Source organism: Thermobia domestica, chromosome 11 (assembly GCF_964235325.1).
Source record: "Thermobia domestica chromosome 11, izTheDome1.hap1.1, whole genome shotgun sequence".
Taxonomy (NCBI): domain Eukaryota; kingdom Metazoa; phylum Arthropoda; class Insecta; order Zygentoma; family Lepismatidae; genus Thermobia; species Thermobia domestica.
In genome coordinates, this window is record NC_137464.1 from 243,600,161 (window position 1) to 243,622,593 (window position 22,433).

The following is a 22,433-nucleotide window of genomic DNA, read 5'->3' on the forward strand; positions in this document are numbered from 1 at the left end:
TGAAGCGAACAATGGCCAGACATGTGACGAATTGGAACTAAAATTCAGTGTGAGTGGAGAAACCGTTCGGCAGCACTTCCATCAACTTGGGAAGCACTACAAGTTGGTTCGGTGGATCCCATATGATTTGTCTCCGGGCAGAAGCCAACGCGCGCACGTGTTTCTTTGCTGTTTCGTCTGAGGAAGGAGCCATTCCTCGACAGGGTCTTGACATGTGATGAAAAGTGGATCCTGTACGAAGCTCCGCGGCGCCGTCACGATTGGTTAGCATCTCATGAACCGGTTCCAAAACAGCCGAATCCAGCACTGCACCAGAAAGTCCTTCTCTGTGTTTGGTGGTCTGTTCGTGGTATCGTGCATCGGGAACTGCTACCAGCTGGTCAGAGCACCAATGCACCTGTGTACACTCAGCAGTTGAGGCGTGTTCAAGAGAAAGCCAGAACTCTGGAGCCAGCATTTCTGAATCGCAAAGGGGTCTTCCTGTTACAGGCAACACTAAGCCCCACGTGGCTTGGATGAATCGGGACACCATTCTAGGCCTTGGACGGGAAACACTATTGCATCCGCAATACTCCCAGGACATTGCACCGTCTGATTATCACCTGTTCTATTCCTTGGATAATCACCATAGAGGACGCCAGTTCAAATCCCTAGTAGATGTGCAAAATGTACTTGATAACTTCTTCGCTTCACGGCCCACCAAGCTCTAACGCGATGTAATCGACGACCTTCCAGAATGTTTGCATTAGGTTGTCGATGCTGATAGGGACTATTTTTGATTTTCCAGGTACGTCTTAAGTGACATATCGATGTTCGAAGTTGGTGGGTGAACTTTCTTGGTTACCTTTATAATACACGCAAGGTTCGTCACCATCATGTTGATGTCTAGTAGCGTATTCGAATCCCTTCTGCATGAATCATCTGATATAGGCTATATGTTCCATTTCCCATAACAATAGACGTATTTATTTATTATAAAAAAGAAAAGAACTGAATGAAACTATTTGTTCAAAAGATTGTGTATATAAACCTGAGAATGAAAATAAAAATAAAAGAAAAACCTTATCACACTTAATAACGCAAGAATGAATATCTCCTCACCTTGCCCCGTTACGTAATATGTGGGTGAACCCTTATGCATAGTATACGAAAGTCTAAACGAGGGATCAATGTGAAGTTGGCCACTAACTTCATTTTGTAAATATATATTTAATTTTTTCTTCAAAGGAATCAATAACAAACGATTTATTTTGGTTTTGAATCGAAATTTGAAAGGGGACAGGCTCCACACACGTATCAAAATACTAATGTATTGTTGATGCATTTTAATATAGCCGTGCAACAGCTTTATTTTATCGTTCTGTGCATGCGCGCCAACTATGTGGGTGCTCCGGGGCTCCAGCACCCACACAAATAATCTTTAGTTTGGACCCGGGTTTGAATCCGTTTCGCTTGCGTTTAAGTCAGCTGTGTTACCGACTGAGATAGGGCAGCCCCAACTTATCTTTGTAATACCGGCATATTTTACAACACAGCACTCTATAACAGTGTTCGTAAAAGATTTTATCTAAAAATAAATCAATCAAATATCGAGACTTCCCTGAAAACATATAGGCTAATACGTCCCGCCATTGATATGCACCCACATAAATTTTGAAAAGTCGGCGCCATTGGTTCTGTGCATACATATATTCTCCTTGGTAGTCAAAACTACGAGTAAAATGAGAAACTGCTCCATTTTACGCAACTGAGTGAATCGTATTATGTATAACGATAGTATGTACTAGCCAATTGCGCAGCACTCAAGCTCCAGTCGTGGTTTAGACTTGATAGTTGATTCCGTCCTTCATAACTTGAAAGTTGTATTGTTGCATAAGAACGAAAAATTAAATTAGGTCATGCTGCAGTTAATACTGTAGGGATGTACCGATATATCGGTATCGGCAGACACCGATATTTACCGATACATTTTCCGAACTATTTTCAATTTGTTTAATATTAACAGTGACACATATTTCATCGATTTCTTTTAGACTTAAAGTTGATCTAAATTATTATCAATTGTACAATCAATTTCTTTATGCATGTGTACGCCTTTGATTTACACTACTCGTAATCAACGGATATTTTAGTCCCTCGATGCCAAAATACTGGTGAAGAAAAGCTAAAGGTCCTCAGTCAGGATCATGGGCGCCTGAAGAAAATGTTCTAGGGAGGGCCCATTCCGTGGTTGCTATATTACGTCTGGTATTTAATATACGTAGTTTGCTATATTATGTATACATTTTCGTGAGCCAAGGGGACCGCGTCTCACCCTGCCCTCCAACTTCGGAAGCCCATGGTCAAAATTGCAGACCCGTCATTTAAATCCCAAACGAGACAAAGGTTTCGATTCAGAAGAAAATGCTATGGAAGAAACCCACTAGACGCTCAATTTGTCATTATTTTCTCCTACTTACTGGTTAAAAATAATTTGTTCTAAAGTTAATAAATAATGTTATTATTTTCGACTTCGCTTAAATAACACTCTTAATTTTTAATGGTATACACAGCAACACCTGGTTCACTACGCATATTTTTCTAAACAATTAAAATTTGTAACGGTAGCATCCATTTGCATTGTACGCATGCAGGGGCGGCGATTAGGAGCGGCATCATCCCCCCACTTTTTTGAAGTGACCCCTTCCCAGATAGCATGTAAGCTTAAATCAAGGGTCGCTTTCCCTTGATTTTGGCTTAGCAATGTACAGTTGATGCCACAAGCGACAATGAACGTTTATTTTAGCTTGTTTTTAACTTGAAAAGAAGCTTGAATGCGACAAGCGACAATCAACGTTTATTTTAGCTTGTTTTTAACTTGAAGAGAAGCTTGAATTTATCAACTTTCTACTAAGCCTATTTCAAGCTTGATTCAAAACGCTTGACGTTTGTCGGTTGTTTAGAAAATGGAGCCATCTGTAGGATTGGTGAGTAGTCTTAGATATTTGGCGCTTGATTCCTTGATTTCTTCCAAAAGGTAAACAAAGGTAAGCTCTGTGTATAAAATGTAATAGTAAGCCCTAATTTAGTTTTAGTTACAAAATAAAAAGGTGATTTTTGTTTTAAACTGGCGCGCTGAGCGCTTTTAGGATTTTATACACTAGTGTTACTTCATTACTTTCGAAATATGGATGGAATTTTATGCTTATACTTTTTTTTTTTTTTTTTTTTTTTAGTATGTGTTCATCCGTATAATGTATACAGTTTTTATCCATTGGATTCTTTAATGTCAGTGATGGCTCTTGACAATTAACATCAAAATGGGCGCCCGAAGGGGAGGGCAGGGTAGGACCCGGGCCCCCTTCTGGCTTACAAAAATGTATACGTAATATAGCAAATATAGCATCCATGGAGATGGGCTCCTCCCTAGAAAAAATTTTTCGGGCGCCCCTGAACATCAGTACAAAAATTAGAGGGTTAACTTCAGCAGACGGCTTTACCATATTAAAAATTTATAGGTGGAATACTTGATAACATGTTAAGGCATTACTTTAACAGACGGCTCTACCATATTTATATCGATTTTGTGGTCATTTTTCACTAGATTTAGGATAATACTGTTACATATAGATAATTTTGGAACTTGGGGGCCGAAATCAGGTAAAATCACCGTGTTTACAGGAGAAATGAGTTGGTGTTACGTAACTGTAATTACTAACAAAACTAACCAAACCTTACCTAAATCATCAAAAACACAGAAAATATAGGAAGAAAGTACGAATTCAGGTAAAATCACCATGTAAAAATTATTGCGGATATTTTATGTATTTTTTCACTTTCCTCGTTTATGTGCATATCCTCCCCGTCGCTGACATGCCTGCTCTCTACGGACGCAGCCCCTCGCTCCGCTCGGGACCCCCTACTGCGCTCCTGCCCTGACTCGGTTAATGACATTCGTGCTTTTTTTGGTGGCCACCTAGCACAAGTTGGTTCGTGATTTATTCAATAGCTCCTCATTTAGTGGATATTCTACAAAAAGAAACCGGAAAATGCAATGTGTGAACATTTGGTAGAACCGTCTGCTCGAGTAATGCCCAAGTATCTTAACCCAGCCTAAGCTAAGCTAACCCAAACTAACTTAACCTACCTAAACCAAAAAAAAGTACAGAATATATAGCAAGAAAGTACAAGATTTAAGCAAAATATTGCCCCCCCCCCCGCCAGTTCCAAAAATATGCCGTTACATAACACTTTACGTAGCATAGCTGAGCGAGCGAAGGGGAATAGAAGCCCCGCACGGCTCGTTTTTTTCCTACTTTTTAAGTTACACACGTTTGGCATTGCAACCATTGCAGACGGTCATTTTCCAAAGCTTCATATGTACTTACTGCCATCTCATTCCTTGCTTGCATTCATCTGCCTACCGCCTTGTCAATTAGATCCACCAAAACATACTTAATTTCCCATTTCGTAGGATTCTATATACCAGATACGATTTATTAAGTCTAAACACATTAAAATAAGTTATTTAATTAGGTAGAGCCATCTGCTAAAGTTAACCCCATATTAATAGTGAAGGTAGTTAAATGATAATGTAAGTGTTTTAAACTCAATAAATTCTATGTGCAAATTAGTATACATGGGAAAGTAAGTATATTATGGAGGAGCTATTTGCCAGGGCGGAAGGCGGTTGAATACCAGCAAGGAACGAAATGCCAGTATTTGTATGTTAAGTTTTGGAAAATGACCGTCTACAATGGCTGCAATGCCAATCATGTGTAACTTAAAAGATAAGGAAAAAATGAGTCCTACGGGGCTTCTAATCCCCTCCGCTCGCTCAGCTGTGGTTCGTAAAGCGTTTGTAAAGTAGTGAAATCTAGTGAAAAAATCAACAAAATCGATATAAATTTGGAGAGCCGTCTGCTAAAGTAATGAAAATTACGTTTTATCTCTACAATCGAGGAGAAAACTGCTTTGAATTAATACATTGCCTAAGCTTGCTTGTTTTAGCTTTCACCGATACACTACAAATTTTAACTAATGTGGCTTCCCCAAGAATCGGTACGGATTATATTTAAATACAGCAAGCCTGGACATTTCACTCATTTTAGAATGCATCATGCCTATTTTCGTTCCTTATGTTTTTCCATATTTATTCGGAGGTTGGTGGCAAAATTGAAATAGTTCAAATGAAGAATATAAATACTTATGTCCGACTTTATTTGGTAACAATTACTTATTCTAAGGTATACTTCATCAATCTTAGATTAAATGATATCACTCATTTCATCGCTTTACAATAAGTGCAAGGAAAGGTTCGATCAGGTATGGACTTTTGGGTTTAGGGTAAAAGAACGATGAATTTCGAAAAATTACTTATTAGATATTAACAATAACTCAAAATGGATTATTACGCGAAAATAAGTTGGCATATTAGTTTGAGGTTTGTAAGGTAAGAAGTCGAGGGTGTAAGTTTGAGGAAAACTGGATTTTTCGCTGCATACATTTTAATCTTTTATCCTCTAAAAACAGTAAGTTTTGTCTCTTGATTGAGTTTAGTGGTTTTGTTTACTTTTTTTCTACCAGCTGAAGTCTGAATCTAAAATCTCAGAAAAATATTTGCAATCTGAACGGATGTAATAAAGAAATAATGCTATTTTTCAGGATTGGCAAAAACCGTGTTTTTTTTTTAATTTTTTTTTCACTTAAACCGGAATTTTTGCTTTAAACCAGGTTTCTTTTATTTAAATAGGTTTACCTTAGATTAAAATAGAGTAACCGTTGCGCCCCCTTTTTTTAAGAGTAAAGGTAATTTGAGGCTGATGATTCGATTGAACAAAGTCGCAACCTCGAGAAATGACCTCAACCCACTCAAACTAGAGGTCATAGGTCAACTAGTTCTGCAAACGATTTACCAGTACATCATAAATTATTCAGCAGTCTACTCCTTCAGCATTGGTTAAGCTTGAATTTTCCTTGTCGGAGGCATGATCGTCCACAAGTTGAGTGCGGGTGGGATTCGTGAAAAAATACTTTTTTAACTTGTCTCTTTAATTGTGATTTTATTTTATCAAGTTTGGAGTTCCCGCCGAACTGCCTCTAGTGTCTGTCACACTAGCGGACGGTCAACAAAACTTTTCCACAGAAGCTGATCAAGTGTCTAAATTTATAACATTGGAAAGTAGATCGACGAAACTGAGATTTCTGTTAGGTTTGACTGGTTTGTTAATAATAATAATAATAATAAAGGTTTTATTTAGAAAGATAGTATGAATGGTCCAGAACTATTAGTCACTTCTGGTATTGATTAGCAAATTAAATTAAGCCTATATTTCTGACTTTGACTAAATTAGATCTTCTGTACTATGTAGTCTTTTAAAACTGTCCATTGATTTAATGTGTATAACTGTAGAGTGATTCCACTTTGCAGTTCTTTCCCTTTTGGTTCTTAAGTGGCTCCTAAAATATTCACAAGTATGCAAGATCACTGCAACGTATTTCTATCAGTTGACCTCCGTGGATGATGAGTCTGTGGATTTATCACCTTTGTTATCAAGGGATTCTGGTTTCGAGTTCAAATGAAGAACAATATCTCTCGAGTGCAAACTGAGTAGTGGTTCGGATCTCACTTTAAGCTGTAGGTCCCGTTCTTCATAACCCCGTTGTTATGTCCTTAACCATAGAAAGGCGAATGTTGGTCAAATTTACCCGCACTTTCTTTTTCTCTTTGCCCGAACAAATGAATTTTACGTTTGAATTTTTTTGTATTTTCTTCTGTAATCTAAACTTAAATTTAGTTTTATTAGAAAACACATTATTGTGGTAGTTTTTTTTTTAATAGCGCAGGTGACTAAATACATCTTTTTTAGCAACTTAGAAGTGTTAAGAGAAGTACAGTTTTACTTTAAAAGGATCATTGTAAACTTATCTATTCTTTGAATGGATGACTAAATTAACATAATCTACTTTTATACATTGAGCAAACTTAATACTCTCAGGTTTAGTATAGTAACTTGTCTACACAGGCTAATGTATTTAAAGCTACTTCATGTCTGCTAACCAAATGCGGTAGTAGTCTGTACTGGGACTTATATTTGTAATATGTCCTATTAAAATAAAATTTCACAAGTCTTAAAATAATTTTACAACTCACATTTATTAGTAGCAGCCATTAAATAACTTTAAAATACATTAGTAGGGTTAAAATTGGAATTTACAACCGCGAGCAAAATTGCCCCCCTTAGTCTTTCACGTGACCAATTATAGTTTAGTCTTCCTAGGGTTAATGTTAAGATACACGGATGACTAATGATAGTGAATGATTATGAAGGAATTAGTGGCATGAGAACGGGAAAACCCTCACGAATATGATATTGTCCATCATAAATTCATGAGGCCGGAGATTGAACCAAAGATCCGTCGCACCAAAAGGCTACGTTCTACCTCTGAGCAATCGACCCTTTCCTTTCGCAGTGCTGATGAATGACGTCATACTCTAATGACCTGCTCATAATTCTCCAACGTAGTGGTCTTCTACACACGTCTTCCTAATTGTTCCCCACTTTTCTTCCCCTAGATTTCTGATTAAATGAACAGCGAAATCATATTAAAATAAAATCTTTGAGTTTTGTCCCACGGTTATGCGGGGCAGCATAAAGGAGACGGTGATGATGAGAATGAATTAAATGATGGAGTGAAAAAAGTGGAGGGGAACGATAGGACCCTGAGAAAACCCACGAACACGGTGTTTGTCCACCACAAACGTACACTCATGTCCAAAATTATTGTCGCATGTCTATAAATATGTTGTTTTACGAATAAAATTTGATAACGAATTCGCCCTGTATTTCTTATAATGTTGGTATGTGCATAATCGGCAAAGACATGTATGTGGCAAATTTCATGTCAAAAGAGCAGTAAATAAGAATAATAAAGCGAAAATAAAACTTTCTTGTCCATTTGTTTTACTTATTCTAATTTACGTGCTTATAATTCTTTCCCTATAAAATTTTCTACAAATATACATTTCTCGATTATACACATAGTATCGGTATTAAAAGTATCCTGTAAAATCATTATCAAATTATATTCTTACAAGAAGACAGTTATAGATATGCGACAATCATTTTGGACATGAATGTACATTTTATTGTTTCAATGATTTGTGAAATAGTATATTTTCTAGTTATATTAACACCTTCAAAACAATATTTCCTAAAATTTATTGCAGATATCAGAATGGTATTTGGCCAAATGCAATCTACTTTAGCTGACCTTAGTGAAAGAGTATCTTCCGTCGGGAAGAAAGTCGACACACTTCTAAGTAATGATGTGAGTGTGAAAGCAGACTCCATAAACGAAGAATCCGAAATTCTTGGCCTTCTGCCTCTGCGAATGTTGGATGATTTTCAAACATTTGAGAGAAAGCTTGAAGATCCTAACTTCGGAAAGAAATATGTAAGTGTCCTATCAAAACTGTACAAGTTATGAAGCAGGTTTCAAATCTTTGTTATATCTTTTAATTTACGTCTTTTTGGAACATCTCTTTTTTGACTAAATGTTAGCATCAACTCCATTTTGGCCAATTTAGCCATTATCATGTGCATTAGCTATGGACTATAATTTTGGCAGTAGCGGATCGTAGTCTGTACAAGCACCGGTTGCAATGTTTCAATATCAAAGGTATGTAGGTACGCGCAAGTGTTCCCCTCCCCCCCAAAAATATTCAGGAAATATGAAGAGGAAAATCTTTTAAGCTGTATTTATATATTATTGATTAAATTGTTTCTCTAATACTGATTTAATATATAAGCTATTTCCTTTTTTTCAAACAACCACTATCAATGTACGTTTATACACTATTTATATACAAAACCTCTACACTCATGTTATTGAACACGAGATAAATCGAATATATAGTATGTACTGTAAGCCATGAATGATGGCGTTAATCCGAAAAGAAGAAAAAAAAGCAAGAAAATTCCATGCACGCAGTTAAACAAAATTATTTAATTATATAATCTATGCATTATTTTAGAATGGAAGGTCTTTCTTCGATCTTTTGGGCTTCAAATTTTCTATGGCTTTATTGAAATCTGAAATGCTGCTCGCCAAGTTTCTCTGAATAGAAAGCATCGCTACCGCAAAATATTTTCCGCCTTGTTTTCTTTAGGGTCCAGAAACACCTCTCTCCTCCGACAATATGCATTTTGTTAGCATTTCTTTGTATAAATATACGGTACAAAAAGTCCATTTTCAGAAACCACGTACTTTTGTCTGTAAAGAAGCATGAAATCTAAGATGTTTTCCTTCGAAAATGAAAAAAAAGTTTAACATTCCAGCAAATTAGGCTAAAGAAGACAGATGAGTATTGGAAGGGAATGATTTGATATTAATTTATGCTGTCCGCCGGAAATCGAACACAGAATCATGTGCACGAATGACAGAGCTAGGAATTAGACCAGTAGTAAGATATTTTCTTCTTCGAGACTCGATCGATCCCCCCCCCCCAGAATAGGGTTTTTAAAAAAATAAATCTTATCCCAAGAATTTTCACTTTTGTATTATAAATGTTAAATAAAATCTATTGACTTTGAACGACCGCCCCCCAAACTTTCAGCTTGGATTCGTCCCTGCTACCACCAGACTTATATTTGTTCTTTGCGAGTTTGTTTTGTGAATAACTTCTTTTTTCCAAGCGTCTGTATCTCCCTCACCCTATGAATTGAGTCAAGCGCTGCTAAGCGGAGAAATTTGTAACTATTACAGAAGCTGACCAGTTGCGGAAGAAAGGCAACCGCAAGAAAGCTATACGGGAAGATAGGAGCGATGCAAGAATAAATCCACTTCCCCATGTTAACAGATAGGAGCTTGCTGCCATATGCTCGATATTACTGCTTCCAGTGGCAACGTTCGCTGCCACCGGAAATGTAAATCTTTCTCTTTCTTTCCGTTTTTTTTTTTAATTTACTTTTTTCAGAAATGCATCAATACTGTTTTTGCGCTCAAGAGCAGAGGTTTATTTTTTACTGATACACTACATTAATACTTAAAAATAGTTTTAGTATTAAAAAAATATCCGGTTGCACAACCATGCAACATATAGTACCAGCCGCCGCTGAATTTTGATCAACTTGCCATTCATACTTGCTAATATAGTCACTTAGGCGGCAATTAAATCTTTTGCAGTCAATTTTTTGTTTAGAACATATGAAAAACCTAAAAAAAAGTAGTTTATCTTGGTATTTTTCTAATTCTTCTGTTTACAACAGCACTTACATTGTCACAGTAGGTTAGATATCTTTTATCAGTCTCACCTATCCGTCACGGTAAATTGGGATTACTGAATCTGGTTTCTCCATAGTCAGTTGTTTGATTAGTTTCTAGTGTATTTTTAGTTTGGGTTGGGTTTTTCTTGTTAAGATGCGTGCATGTGTATGTATATATTTTTGTGATAGATCAATAGTGTTATCAAGACATACCCAACATTTGAAGTTGAAAATAATTAAAGAGATTTTATTACTTCTTGTCAATGAAGGAACAAATTATATTGTGAAACTGTTTGATTTGAGGATATCAAAAGATAAATAATATTAGAACATCTTTGTAAACTAGTAGACAAAAAGTACCAAATTTTTACTTTCTTTGTTCCTAAATTCTGTTACCTATAATTTAAGGTAAGTTGAACCATTTTTAGCTAGTTTCTGTGCGTCATTTACCTATTTTCTGACACTACTTGTTGGCAGCACTGATTAACCCACTGTTTCTTGTTACTTTTGGAAGTGTATGTAATTTCCATATACATACATACACACACACACACACACTCTAATTCAAACGGACAATGGTCCTTTTAAATAACCGAATTCCGATATAAAGCTGAAAGTTACAAAATAAATCCCAGGCAAATAGTTTTTGTTAGTCACGTAGCCCATTTGATACGGCCTTCCATGAAACTCAGAACTCCACGCCCTTTTTTTTCACAGTTCACATTACGGTATTTAAAAATTAATCTAGTTTCATTCATGCTTCGTTATTTTTTCTCCACTGGTAAAAAAACAACAATACGGACCCTTATATATATTGTTTTTCTTTTCGATTTCAGCATGCATTAGATCTAAATAATTTCCTTTTTTTCAGGTAAAAGTATTACTGTCAATTGGTGGTAAGGATTTAAAAGGTTTCGCTCACAATGCAATAAGAAGAACTTTGTGCGACAAGCTCGCAATGGAATTCTCCTACTCTGGCAGGAAACCAAAGATCATGAAGCAAAAAAGCACACCTTTCGGTCCACCCAAATGTGTAAAAAAGATCCACAGTAAGTTGATTTGAAAAGTTGTGCTGAAATATTTAACTTCATTTATTTATTTATGCTAGTAACCATACAAAATTCCAGTTTGCTAATTACTAAGTTTTACTTCTCTCGTACTGGACGTGTGTTCTCATATTAGTATGTCCCAAGCAATCAGAAGTAATTCTTCATGAATAAAGTATGCTTTGAGTATTTTAGTATGCTTTTACTGTCAAGTAGTATAATATGTAAATGTGTTCACCCTTACTGGGTGAATATAAAATCTGTGTAGAATATATAGGAAATTCAATAACTAATCCAACACTATGTTGTAAACAAAGCTTTACTGGTAAAGTACACATTTAAACAAATCTTTGCTTGAAAAAGCATTCAAAAATAATTTGTAAGGTGTACGGAAAACCTAAAACCAAATAAAATTCCAAGGTATGAATGATTCCAGGGCTAAATAAAGTCAATAGTGTCAACGAATTTAAATTGAAGTACAGTGTAGGAATCACTATGTGAAGTATAATTTTGCACCAGACTTTTCGTGTATACCTGTAAATTTGATACTGTCTACCACACGAATGTAACTTTGAAAGAATATAACTTTGTTGGGTTGGCAACACTGTTAGTCTGGTAGTATTGCCAAACTGTGTCCCCTGTCGATATTTTAAAGGTGCAAAATTTCAGAGCTCTTTGTCTAACACTAGAACGCAGATAAAACACTAGAAGAATATAGCTTTCGAAGTTACCATAATTCCAGTATAAAAAGAGAAAAGTTGAAGGCTTTCAAGTCGGCGAATAGTCAAACTTTCGTCTTTCTGTCGTCTTCGTCTTTCAATTTTTCGTGACAACGAAGTTAGCCAAAACCTAATGTTTTTTTTTGTAGTGTTATTTAAGGTGACTTGAAACGTTGACTCAAAACCATATCACCACTAAGGCACCGGAAGAAAGTCTTGTTACACTTGTATATAAAAATGTAACTTTTCCATTATATAATATACCAAAAGTGTGGTGAAAGATAACTTTCTATAGTACCCTTACATAAAAATCACGAAATAGGGGCCTAGCTTAAGTGACTTGAAAAATAATATAGGAATTAGTTTCAGCTCTAGGTATCCACGTTTACAAACCATACCATAATTCCGTAAAGCTATTTAAGAGGGAAATTTATTTCAAATGACTTTTTTTTTAAGAATAAAAATCGCTAGTATTTGCTTGAAATTCTATCTTTCTTTTCAGCTGCTGTTCGTAAGATGTACACCGACGCAACAGAAGAAACGGTGAAGGAAGTATTGGGTCTTTGGCTGCAGCAGGCGAAGCCTAGACTACTGCGTAGGTAAGTATAGTTTTACCTATTTTCCTTACAATCACGAGAGAGATCGGAAAGTTCTTACCATCACTAAATAAGCTAGGGATCTGCAACTTAGTGAAATGAGATAAAATGTTTACCTTGTATATACTTATTATTTTATTATCCCTTATAATTTAGCAACTTGCCTGTTACTTTCCTCGGAGGGTGGAAATTTGAACTTAAATCGAGATTCATTACTGTTTACATTTTTATTTTCTTGTCTTCTGGAAGAAAGTACCTCTGTTAGTTTAATTTTATTTTTTGATTACTCCTATCTGCTGATGAATTTTTTTAAGACTAACGTTTATTCCTTGATTAATTTTGGTGTTGGTTAATACTGAAGGAAATTTCATTTTTTGAAAACTGCGATGTCACAGTAATAGAGAGATAGGCACTTTCTGTTATGTTTGCCTTCTAAAAACATTTCCTACCTGCTGCATGAAAAACAGAAAGCAACTAACCTCTTTTTGTCTTGACTAATTTTAGTGTTATTTTACATCTTTTCTATCTACTGAACGAACTCATCTCTTGAGAGAAAAACTACAATACCACCCTCTTTCTTGATTGATTAGAGTTAATTACTTCTTTTATATACTAAATGAAACCATCTTACATTCTGGAAAACTCTGCAATGCCATTGTAATAGAGAAATATGCAATTGCAGAATCTTTCAGACGATAAGATTATTTCGTTTAGTATAGAAACAAGCAATAAAGCACTATAATTAATTAAGATACAGAATGGTATTGTAGTTTTTTTTCCTTCTCAAAAGATAAGGTTTCATTCAGGAGATAGAAAAGAAGTAAAATAACATTAAAACTAATCAAGAAACAGTTTTTTTTCCTAGAAGATAAAGACTTCAGCAGTTAGAAAATTTTGTTAAGAGACAAAATAATAGTTAATGCACATTTCTCTCTTACAAAGACATTCCCGAGTTTCCCGGAAGATAAGACTTCATTCAGTATGAAAAAGAAGTAATCAATACCAAAATTGAACAAGAAACAAAGGTTAATGTTTTATCCACAAGATAAAGACTTAATTCAGCAGTGGCAGTAATAAAAATAAATTTAAATAAAAAGTAAGAGTAGTTTTTCCCCAAAGACAAAAAGATTTCAATAGGATGGAGCACGCCAAAGTATGCGTATGCGTAAACACTCAATAACAAATTACCAGGAAAATAAATAGGGAGACATAGGTCTTAAAATGCATTCAGAATTTGACTGGATTGAAGTAAATGAAGTGATTTGCCTGCTTTGTGCCATGTACACTGAGAAATGTTTCTGCTTTCAAAGATGGGATATAAAGAACTAGGTCGATAGGTCGCAGGAGTATTTATTACTTCTCTATAATGAATTGTGAAACGACGCTAATGATTCCGACACGACGTTCCATGAATATGGGTCAAATAAAGTTAGTGTTATAGTTACGGTAATGAGTCATCCCTTCTTCATTTGATACGTATGATGAAGGCAATATGCATGTCTTCCTATCAGTGATTCTTGTGTTTTGAAAGAATGAAACGTTGCAAAGATGTATTCCTCCGCTGTAAGGCTCAGGATTGAAATCCGTTTGTTTTACTGTCACAAATAAATCCAGAGAATTGTTGCTCAACACCTCCTTACGTATTAGTCACCAGTAACTTTTTTTTATATATTTTTAAAGAGAAATATTTCATTGAACCTCTAAGGTATGTTCCAAACTCGTTGCAAAATGGTACGAAGTTGTCCGTGTACACGGTACCTATTTTAGTAAATTCTTACTCTTTTCCTGTAAATTGCGAACTACACTTTCCCATGCGTTCTGTTGTACATTACGCAGGATAACGCCTTGTAGGTCATCATCTATCATTTGTGTTGCTCCGTGAAGAATACAAGGTATATAGGTTCACACACTTATGGCCTATCTTTCCTGTGAATCGTGAGATCAGATTGCATTTCATACAAGGTATGGAGAGAAAATTAAAGAAATACGTAAATATTTGTTCTTCCATCCCTCAGTGATTTCTTATATCAGTGATCACTTCGTTTGTTTTTCGTAACGCCGTACTTATACAACAGTACCGAGTGAGTCAATATGACATTTTCTGGATTTATCTCAATTGATGCTCTCACAGAACAACGCACGTTTTCAGCTAGGAAAAAACTTCTACTGAAAATTTACTGGCACTAGAATATTGAAATAGGTAAAGTGAATAAATACCATGCAGTGGTACCAGTGATGAAACGGGTCACATACTTCGTGACTCGTGATCACGAAGTAGTCAGAGCCCTGACCCTGTATGACCCAGACATGTCCGTGCGATCCCGGGACGACTAAATATCAGACTATGGGAGAGTATGTTGTAATTGTAACAAACGCGATTCTTTCCTTTCAAGTGTTTCTTATGAGTGATCGTCAAAATTTAATCGAATAAGGCTGTAAAACGTAAAATGTAGAATATAAGGGATTCCGCTGAACCGAAATAGTGTTTGCGTAAAGTTTGTATATAGTAGTGTTTAAAATTACTTTATTAATTTTCAGTATGGGAATATGAATTATATTGTATTTGACAGTCAAGATACTTTGAATATGAAGTGTCACACTGCAAATCTACATCTGAATAGGTGAGCTCGATTAGGAAATATAAATTCACTATAAGAATTATACCGTAATGCTATAGAGATCATATTTGGAGTGCTTCCAACCCATGGATCACCAGATCTGAGAAACGAGTGCCAGACTCTGTTGCCTTGTGTGGCACTTACTTCAAAGAATAATAATGTATTTTAATGAAAGCGTATTTATAAGGTAAACAATATGAATGTTTTCTTTTAACTGTGCAATCAATTACATGTTTTTCAGTACGTATTTATGATCGTTATTTTGCAGAGAACGAAGAAATTCAAAACCTGTAGTGGAAGGTGACACCGTTGAAGTTGAGGAAACCAATTAAGGAAGTAAGTTAGAAATAATACAAAAAATGTAAATAAGTTCAATAAATAACATTGTAATACAAGCTGATTGTTTTCATGAAACCTTATATCAGTTATTGCGTAGAATGTAGGGATAATTTATTTCAATTATGTAGCAGCAGGATGCGAAATAATAACAGTTATGATCGGGAGAGATAGGAGTAGATAAATAAGTAAATAAAATGCACTGGAAAGTTTTGAAATGAAAATTTCATATATTGAACATCCAAAATTATTGAATTATGTAAGGTTAGGGATAATGTTTAACTACTAGGTTGTCCACTAACTGCACAGATTTACTGTAAATAGTTTGTATACTTCTGACAGTGTCAGTGTCACCATATCTCGCCAGTAAATTATTGAGGATGAATTTTCTTCCAAAATTTTGAAGTGTGGGAATGGCCATCCTCAGTATTTCGCACCCTGTGTAGCAGTGGTTCTAGGATTTAATTTATATTTCTTTCCTGAAATCTGATAATTTAAAAGTTTGCTTAGCCCTTGACGTTTGTCTAGTGGTGTACGTCTTTGCTGCGCCTAGGGTCGTGGTTCATTCTCAGTGGAAGACCTTACAAACACTGAACGCATTACTGCGGATTCTACAGGTCAGTGTCTCATATGAAGCTTCGTGCTCAAACGGGACGCTGAACTTCAGCATCAAACTGTGGTTAATGGTAAACTAATTGGATGCTGATTCACCAAGGAACTCAGGAAAAGTGTTGCTTTCTATATTGAGATAAGATACTAATCTCAATAGACTGGAGTATGGGGTATATATTCAACACCAATGTTGTGTGAGACATGGATTTATAATTTAACATGATATCTCAATAATGTTACTCAACAGAAATAAACCTAGTGCTGCAAAGACGCATAATGGACGAAGGAAAGAAGCATAATACAGATTGTGAAAGTATATATATATTTTGCTTTCATTTTGACCGAACTCAACTATTCTTTTTCAGAACATTGCTTATGTAGGTTTAACAGTTCTTTCGTCCTCACCTTTACGTTTATTTTTGCAGAATTGTTGTCTATATAAGCTTGATTTCATTTTGTATAAGGTTTGAAGTGAGGTCCAGTAGTGTCAATCTTGATACAGATTTATTTCTGCACGTGAGAAAATGATCCATCTGGTTGGCGTCATGTATAATGTTTGATGTGAAGATTAGTATAATGTTCAGTGTGTAAGTTACATAAATGATGGTGTGTGTTCTTTTGTCATCTGAGGGTGTTTGGATATTGCCACCACTTTATTGGCATTCTTTTAAAAATATTGCAGAAACCATAGCCTACTACTATGTTTACTATTAATAGTAAGTATGGTATGGTTTCCCCTATATATATTACTTTATATATAGGGGATAAGCTGCACTGATAAGCCTGCAATAAACGAGACATATTAAGCATGTGCTAAACTTGAAGTGAACAGCTTGAAATAAGCTTGAGGTGACAAGCCTGTAGCAAGCATTATGTACCAAGTTTGAAATAGACTTGAGGTAACAAGCCTGGAGCAAGCATTATGTACCAAGTTTGAAATAAACTTGAGGTAACAAACCTGTAGCAAGCATTATGTCCCAAGTTTGAAATAGACTTGAGGTAACAAGCCTGGAGCAAGCATTACGTACCAAGTTTGAAATAAACTTGAGGTAACAAGCCTATAGCATGCTTTATGTAACAAGTTTGCAATAAGCTTGAACTGACAAGCTTGAAAAAATCTTGCAGTACAAGCCTACAATATGCTTGTCGCCTGTCAACTTCGTCGCTTGAATCAGCCTTAATATACGCTTACAGACTTGTCGTAACAAGCTTGGGACAAGCTTATATCCTTGTCACGACAAGCTTATATCATGCTTGTGGCAAGCTGTTTCTGCTATCTGGGTTAATATATTGATTCATTTGGAAGTTTTTGTACGTGACTGGTTCATAGAAGAAAATTGTTCAATATAATAATTGCCGTAGCGTGAGTACGTATTGGTTATTTGTCTTCCCGTGGAGTTTAGAAAGCTACATGAATTACGTTTGAATTGCCACTGAAAATGGCTCAAAAATTAATCTTTTGGAGCGCAATAATTCCAGCATACTTTCATTTCTTTTTACAAGGGCTCGATATACACTGCTCCACAAAACTTAAGCAACCCGAGAGAACGTGGTATAAGTGACGTGTGGAGCCCATTCAACACTGGTTAGTGGCATGCACATACACAGAGACACACAGGCAAGTCGAGCACCCACTCTATTGCATAAGCAGCATCGTTGCAAGAGCGGTGAACAACTTATGCCATGAGCCGTACACCACAGCCCAGTAGTGTCCGAGGATCCAAGCATTGAGTTAGTGGTTCTTGTGTGGGGTACACACGTTGCAATGGCTGGTAGACGACATTTGAGTAACTTTGACCGCGGGCAAACAATTGGGTGGTGGAATTCGGCCGATCGCAAGTGGAAGTGGCGCAGGAATTCAACGTGAACAAAAGTATTGTGTCAAGGCTGTGCAATCGCTTTCAAAATGGAGGTGAAGTCAGTAGACGTCATGGAGGAGGCCGTCCGAAGAAGACGTCGGCCGTCGAGGACCGATTTCTCACAATTTCTGTCAAACGTAACCGTCAGGCTTCATGCTCTCACCTGGCCAATGAGTTGTTTCAGACTACAGGACAACGCGTGAGTCGTGAAACTGTTCGTCGGCGACTCAATAGAGCAGGAATGTATGCAAAAATGCCTGCGCTGTGTGTGCCATGAAACTGGAGCACAAACGTGCGCGTTACTCATGATGTCAGGAACATGTTTTATGGGGGGAACATCAGTGGGCGCGTGTCATGTTCTCCAATGAGTCGAGTTTCATCCTGTTGTCAGATTCTGATCGGACTTTAGTGTGGAGAGAGCCAGGAGCACGCTATCATCCAAACTTCATTGCTAAACGGCCCTCCTATGGCGGTGGTTTCATTATGGTGTGGGGTGGTTTCATTATGGTGCTGGACGGGAAAACGGACCTCCATATTGTGCAACATGGCACTTTGACAGCACAACGGTACCTGGATGAAATTCTCAATACACATGTGTGCAATTTCCTCGGAGCATTTGGCCCAGACTTCCTGTTCATGGATGACAATGCCCACCCACACCGTGCACATCGTGTGTCCGAGTATCTGGAGAGCGAAGGCATTACGCGTATTGCATGGCCTGCATATTCGCCGGACTTGAATCTCATCGAGCATGTGTGGGATGCTCTTTGGCGGCGAATAGCGCAGCGCAGTTCACCAGCACACTCTCTCCCTGACCTGCAAACAGCTCTCCTCGAGGAGTGGCGCCATCTGCCGCAAGACTTGATCAACACTCTGATTTGCAGCATGGAGGCCAGATGTCGTGCCTGTATAGCTGTTCGTGGTAGTTACATGCCATATTGACTGCCTATGCCCTCACACAACCCAGCTTCACCTGTTGAGGTATCGTAGTGCTGAACTTTTTGGTCACCCTGTACATCCTAACTGTATTGTTCGTCTTCACATGTGTTGCATTGTGCATCTGGACCGTCTGTTTGTTCATTATACTTGGTGCAGTGATCGTGTCGTTTTATTTTCTGCCACTTTCTTCGAGTTGCTTAAGTTTTGTGGAGCAGTGTATTAGTCAGCCGCTTAGAAACTAACTGAGAACATTTCGCGAAACAAGAAGTCTTTCACACGTTATTCTTTAGTTGCACAAAAATCGACAGTTTCTAAAATGTCTCTTCTTCTTTCTAATAGTAAGGAATATTCATTAAAAAAGAGTAATAAAAATCAACTTCTACCTTTTCATTGTTTTACCTTCAGTATTTATAATATTCCGCAGTTACAAATTGGTGCTAAAAGAATTTTTTTTTTACTACCAGACACAACAATGCCCTTTTTGCAGACGCAGCAAAGCCCTTAAGTTGGCTTTTTTTTCTTTGAACAGAAAACCAGAAACAGTTAAGAATACTCGAAGAGCATTGCCAGAACGAACTTAAAGATTTTTTTTCGAAACTTATATTAAATGTATTTGATTAAATTCAGTAGATAACAGAGGCGGATCCAGGACTGACTTCTGGGGGGAGGGCGGTGGTTTGTAATACTGCTACTTAGAACTACTTTTAAGAGCTCCAAACTCTGGGATGGATTTTATTTATGTATAAAATAGGAAAGTTTCGTTTTCTCGTGGGGGGCTATCGTCCCCTGGATCCGCCCCTGATAGATAATCAGTGTTTCTTTTAGAATACTCCGGGGGGCACTGCTGATACTATTCTATTTATATTATCGACGTATTATTTTGGTCTCCCCGGGGAGCACTCTAAGAGCTCCGCGGAGGCAATGCCCCTCAAAACCAGGTCTGGAAGAGAGACTTTAGATAATCTATTTACATATTTGAAACCTTCGTATTAGGGGATCTGTTGAATTAGCTATATTGAGCTGTCACTTATCACCATATATATATATATAGGGTGTTGCAAAATAAGTGGTACAACTCTTGGGAGGTGACTCCTGCCACTGAGAGAAGAAAAAAAGTTATCTTCAACTTTCTGCTATCGGACATAGTTTCAGATCTACAAGGTGCCGAAAGCGTGAGAAAATGACTTTTGGACGCCAATAGTTCGGAAAGTATCCAACATAAAGAGGGCGGGTAAAAAATTAACTGAAGAAGTCATACCTGCTCTATTGAATTTTGCATGTTTCACAATCCTACCGTGCACGCGCAAGGGATTCCCCAAAGGTACGTAGGGAGTCCCGGATAATCTGCCAAATGAAACTTGGTCTAAATGGATATGAATTGATAGGCTTTCTACCAGGTAACAATAATTCGTTTGTCTTAAGTCGATATCTGGAACAAATACAAAATGGCGGACACCTTTATGTCCGTTGTTGCATAATTGCCAGGTACGGATGCTGGCCAACAGTGACGTTCTGAGTATTAATTGTAGCGAATTTGTACTCAAATGCTGTAGAAAGACATCTGGAGTGTCGGTAGAGCATAACAGATGAAGCAGGGTGATTCACATGTGTGGAAACACTTAACAAAAAATGCCCAAAAATGCACTCATACTCAGTAAACGTGAGTTCAAAGCGTCGGAAATGTAAGGATTAGCGTCAAGAACACGAAAGCCATTGCCAATTCACCAATAATATTCCTTCAAACCGATGCAATATGATGTGCACGGTTGCATACCAATAAGTATGCAACAACTAAGGCCAAGTTTAAATTGTGCAATGGACTCAGTAAGAAACTGTGTAAACTAAATGAATGTCACTAGTGGGATCGCATGATCGATATTGAAATGTGCCCAATGTGTGTGTTGATATCAACATGTAGCTAATGAACAAATGTCAACATGTCCCACTACTGCCGGGACATCGTCCCACGTGCGAAAAATAGGAATATAACTACTCGGGTCTTGAGTCTGAGGCCATGGGCTCCCAGTAGGATTGGAAACTGCGAGCAAAAGCGAGCGCTCTAGCCCTGAGATTCGAAGGAGCATCACTTTCTCTGTATTCATTTCTTTGAGAAGTACCCACTTTGTTTGGCAAGCCCTCTTGTACAGCCTCCCGACACTCTTGTGTGTTTCATTTTGTTACTCCTACTGCACAGTTGTAAACAATCAGAGCTTTCAGACGTTTCTTTCTATTTCTCATGTCGTTTTATTTTCCATATGTATGGTGTTCCAACTGTAGTATTAAATTTGCCAAATCTGTTCATTTTCGTCTTTGTCTTGGCATGTGCACTGTGTGTAAGATACGAATTTCTGGAGGTATTTTCCTATATTTCGAGTACGTCATATGTCTCAGAAAACGTGGAACATGATACAAGTTCGTTATTTTCACGCTCTATCAGAATTTGAACCATGCATTAAGATATTTCTTTTCATATGTATCGACTGTGGGACAATGTCCCAAACAAAGAGGGACATTGATACAATCGTGTTCTAGTTACGTTCTACCAAAAGGTGCATCAGATGTAATAGCAGAATGTACAACGTTTTTTTCCTAGTTTTCGCACGTGTGATGGTGTCCCAGCAGTAGTGCGACATGTTGACAATTGTCCATTAGCTACATGTTGATATCAACACACACATTGGGCACATTTTAATATCGATCATGCGATCCCACTAGTGAAATTCATTTAGTTTACACAGTTTCTTACTGAGTCCATTGCACAATTTGAACTTGGCCTTAGTTGTTGCATACTTATTGGTATGCAACCGTGCACATCATATTGCATCGGTTTGAAGGAATATTATTGGTGAATTGGCAATGGCTTTCGTGTTCTTGACGCTAATCCTTATATTTCCGACGCTTTGAACTCACGTTTACTGAGTATGAGTGCATTTTTGGGCATTTTTTGTTAAGTGTTTCCACACATGTGAATCACCCTGCTTCATCTGTTATGCTCTGCCGACACTCCAGATGTCTTTCTACAGCATTTGAGTACAAATTCGCTACAATTAATACTCAGAACGTCACTGTTGGCCAGCATCCGTACCTGGCAATTATGCAACCACACACAACGGAAATAAAGGTGTCCGCCATTTTGTATTTGTTCCAGATATCGACTTAAGACAAACGAATTATTGTTACCTGGTAGAAAGCCTATCAATTCATATCCATTTAGACCAAGTTTCATTTGGCAGATTATCCGGGACTCCCTACGTACCTTTGGGGAATCCCTTGCGCGTGCACGGTAGGATTGTGAAACATGCAAAATTCAACACAGCAGGTATGACTTCTTCAGTTAATTTTTTACCCGCCCTCTTTATGTTGGATAGTTTCCGAACTATTGGCGTCCGAAAGTCATTTTCCCACGCTTTCGGCACCTTGTAGATCTGAAACTATGTCCGATAGCAGAAAGTTGAAGATAA

General features: G+C 37.1%; 1 protein-coding gene across 2 annotated transcripts; it reads left to right on the plus strand.

Annotated features, from left to right (window-relative positions):
* The first annotated feature begins 3,239 nt into the window (after positions 1–3,239).
* LOC145664869 (uncharacterized) lies at positions 3,240–15,621 on the plus strand. 2 transcript variants are annotated; one of them, XM_081731912.1, is made up of 5 exons: positions 3,240–5,304; positions 8,210–8,436; positions 11,119–11,296; positions 12,515–12,611; positions 15,495–15,621. In XM_081731912.1, exons 2-5 carry the CDS (start codon positions 8,218–8,220, stop codon positions 15,556–15,558), a joined length of 558 nt encoding a protein of 185 aa, XP_081588038.1. In that variant the 5' UTR covers positions 3,240–5,304; positions 8,210–8,217; the 3' UTR covers positions 15,559–15,621. The 2 variants fall into 2 exon arrangements, with proteins under 2 accessions (XP_081588038.1, XP_081588037.1); XM_081731911.1 differs by having other exon boundaries at positions 3,240–8,436.
* The last annotated feature ends 6,812 nt before the right edge of the window (positions 15,622–22,433 follow it).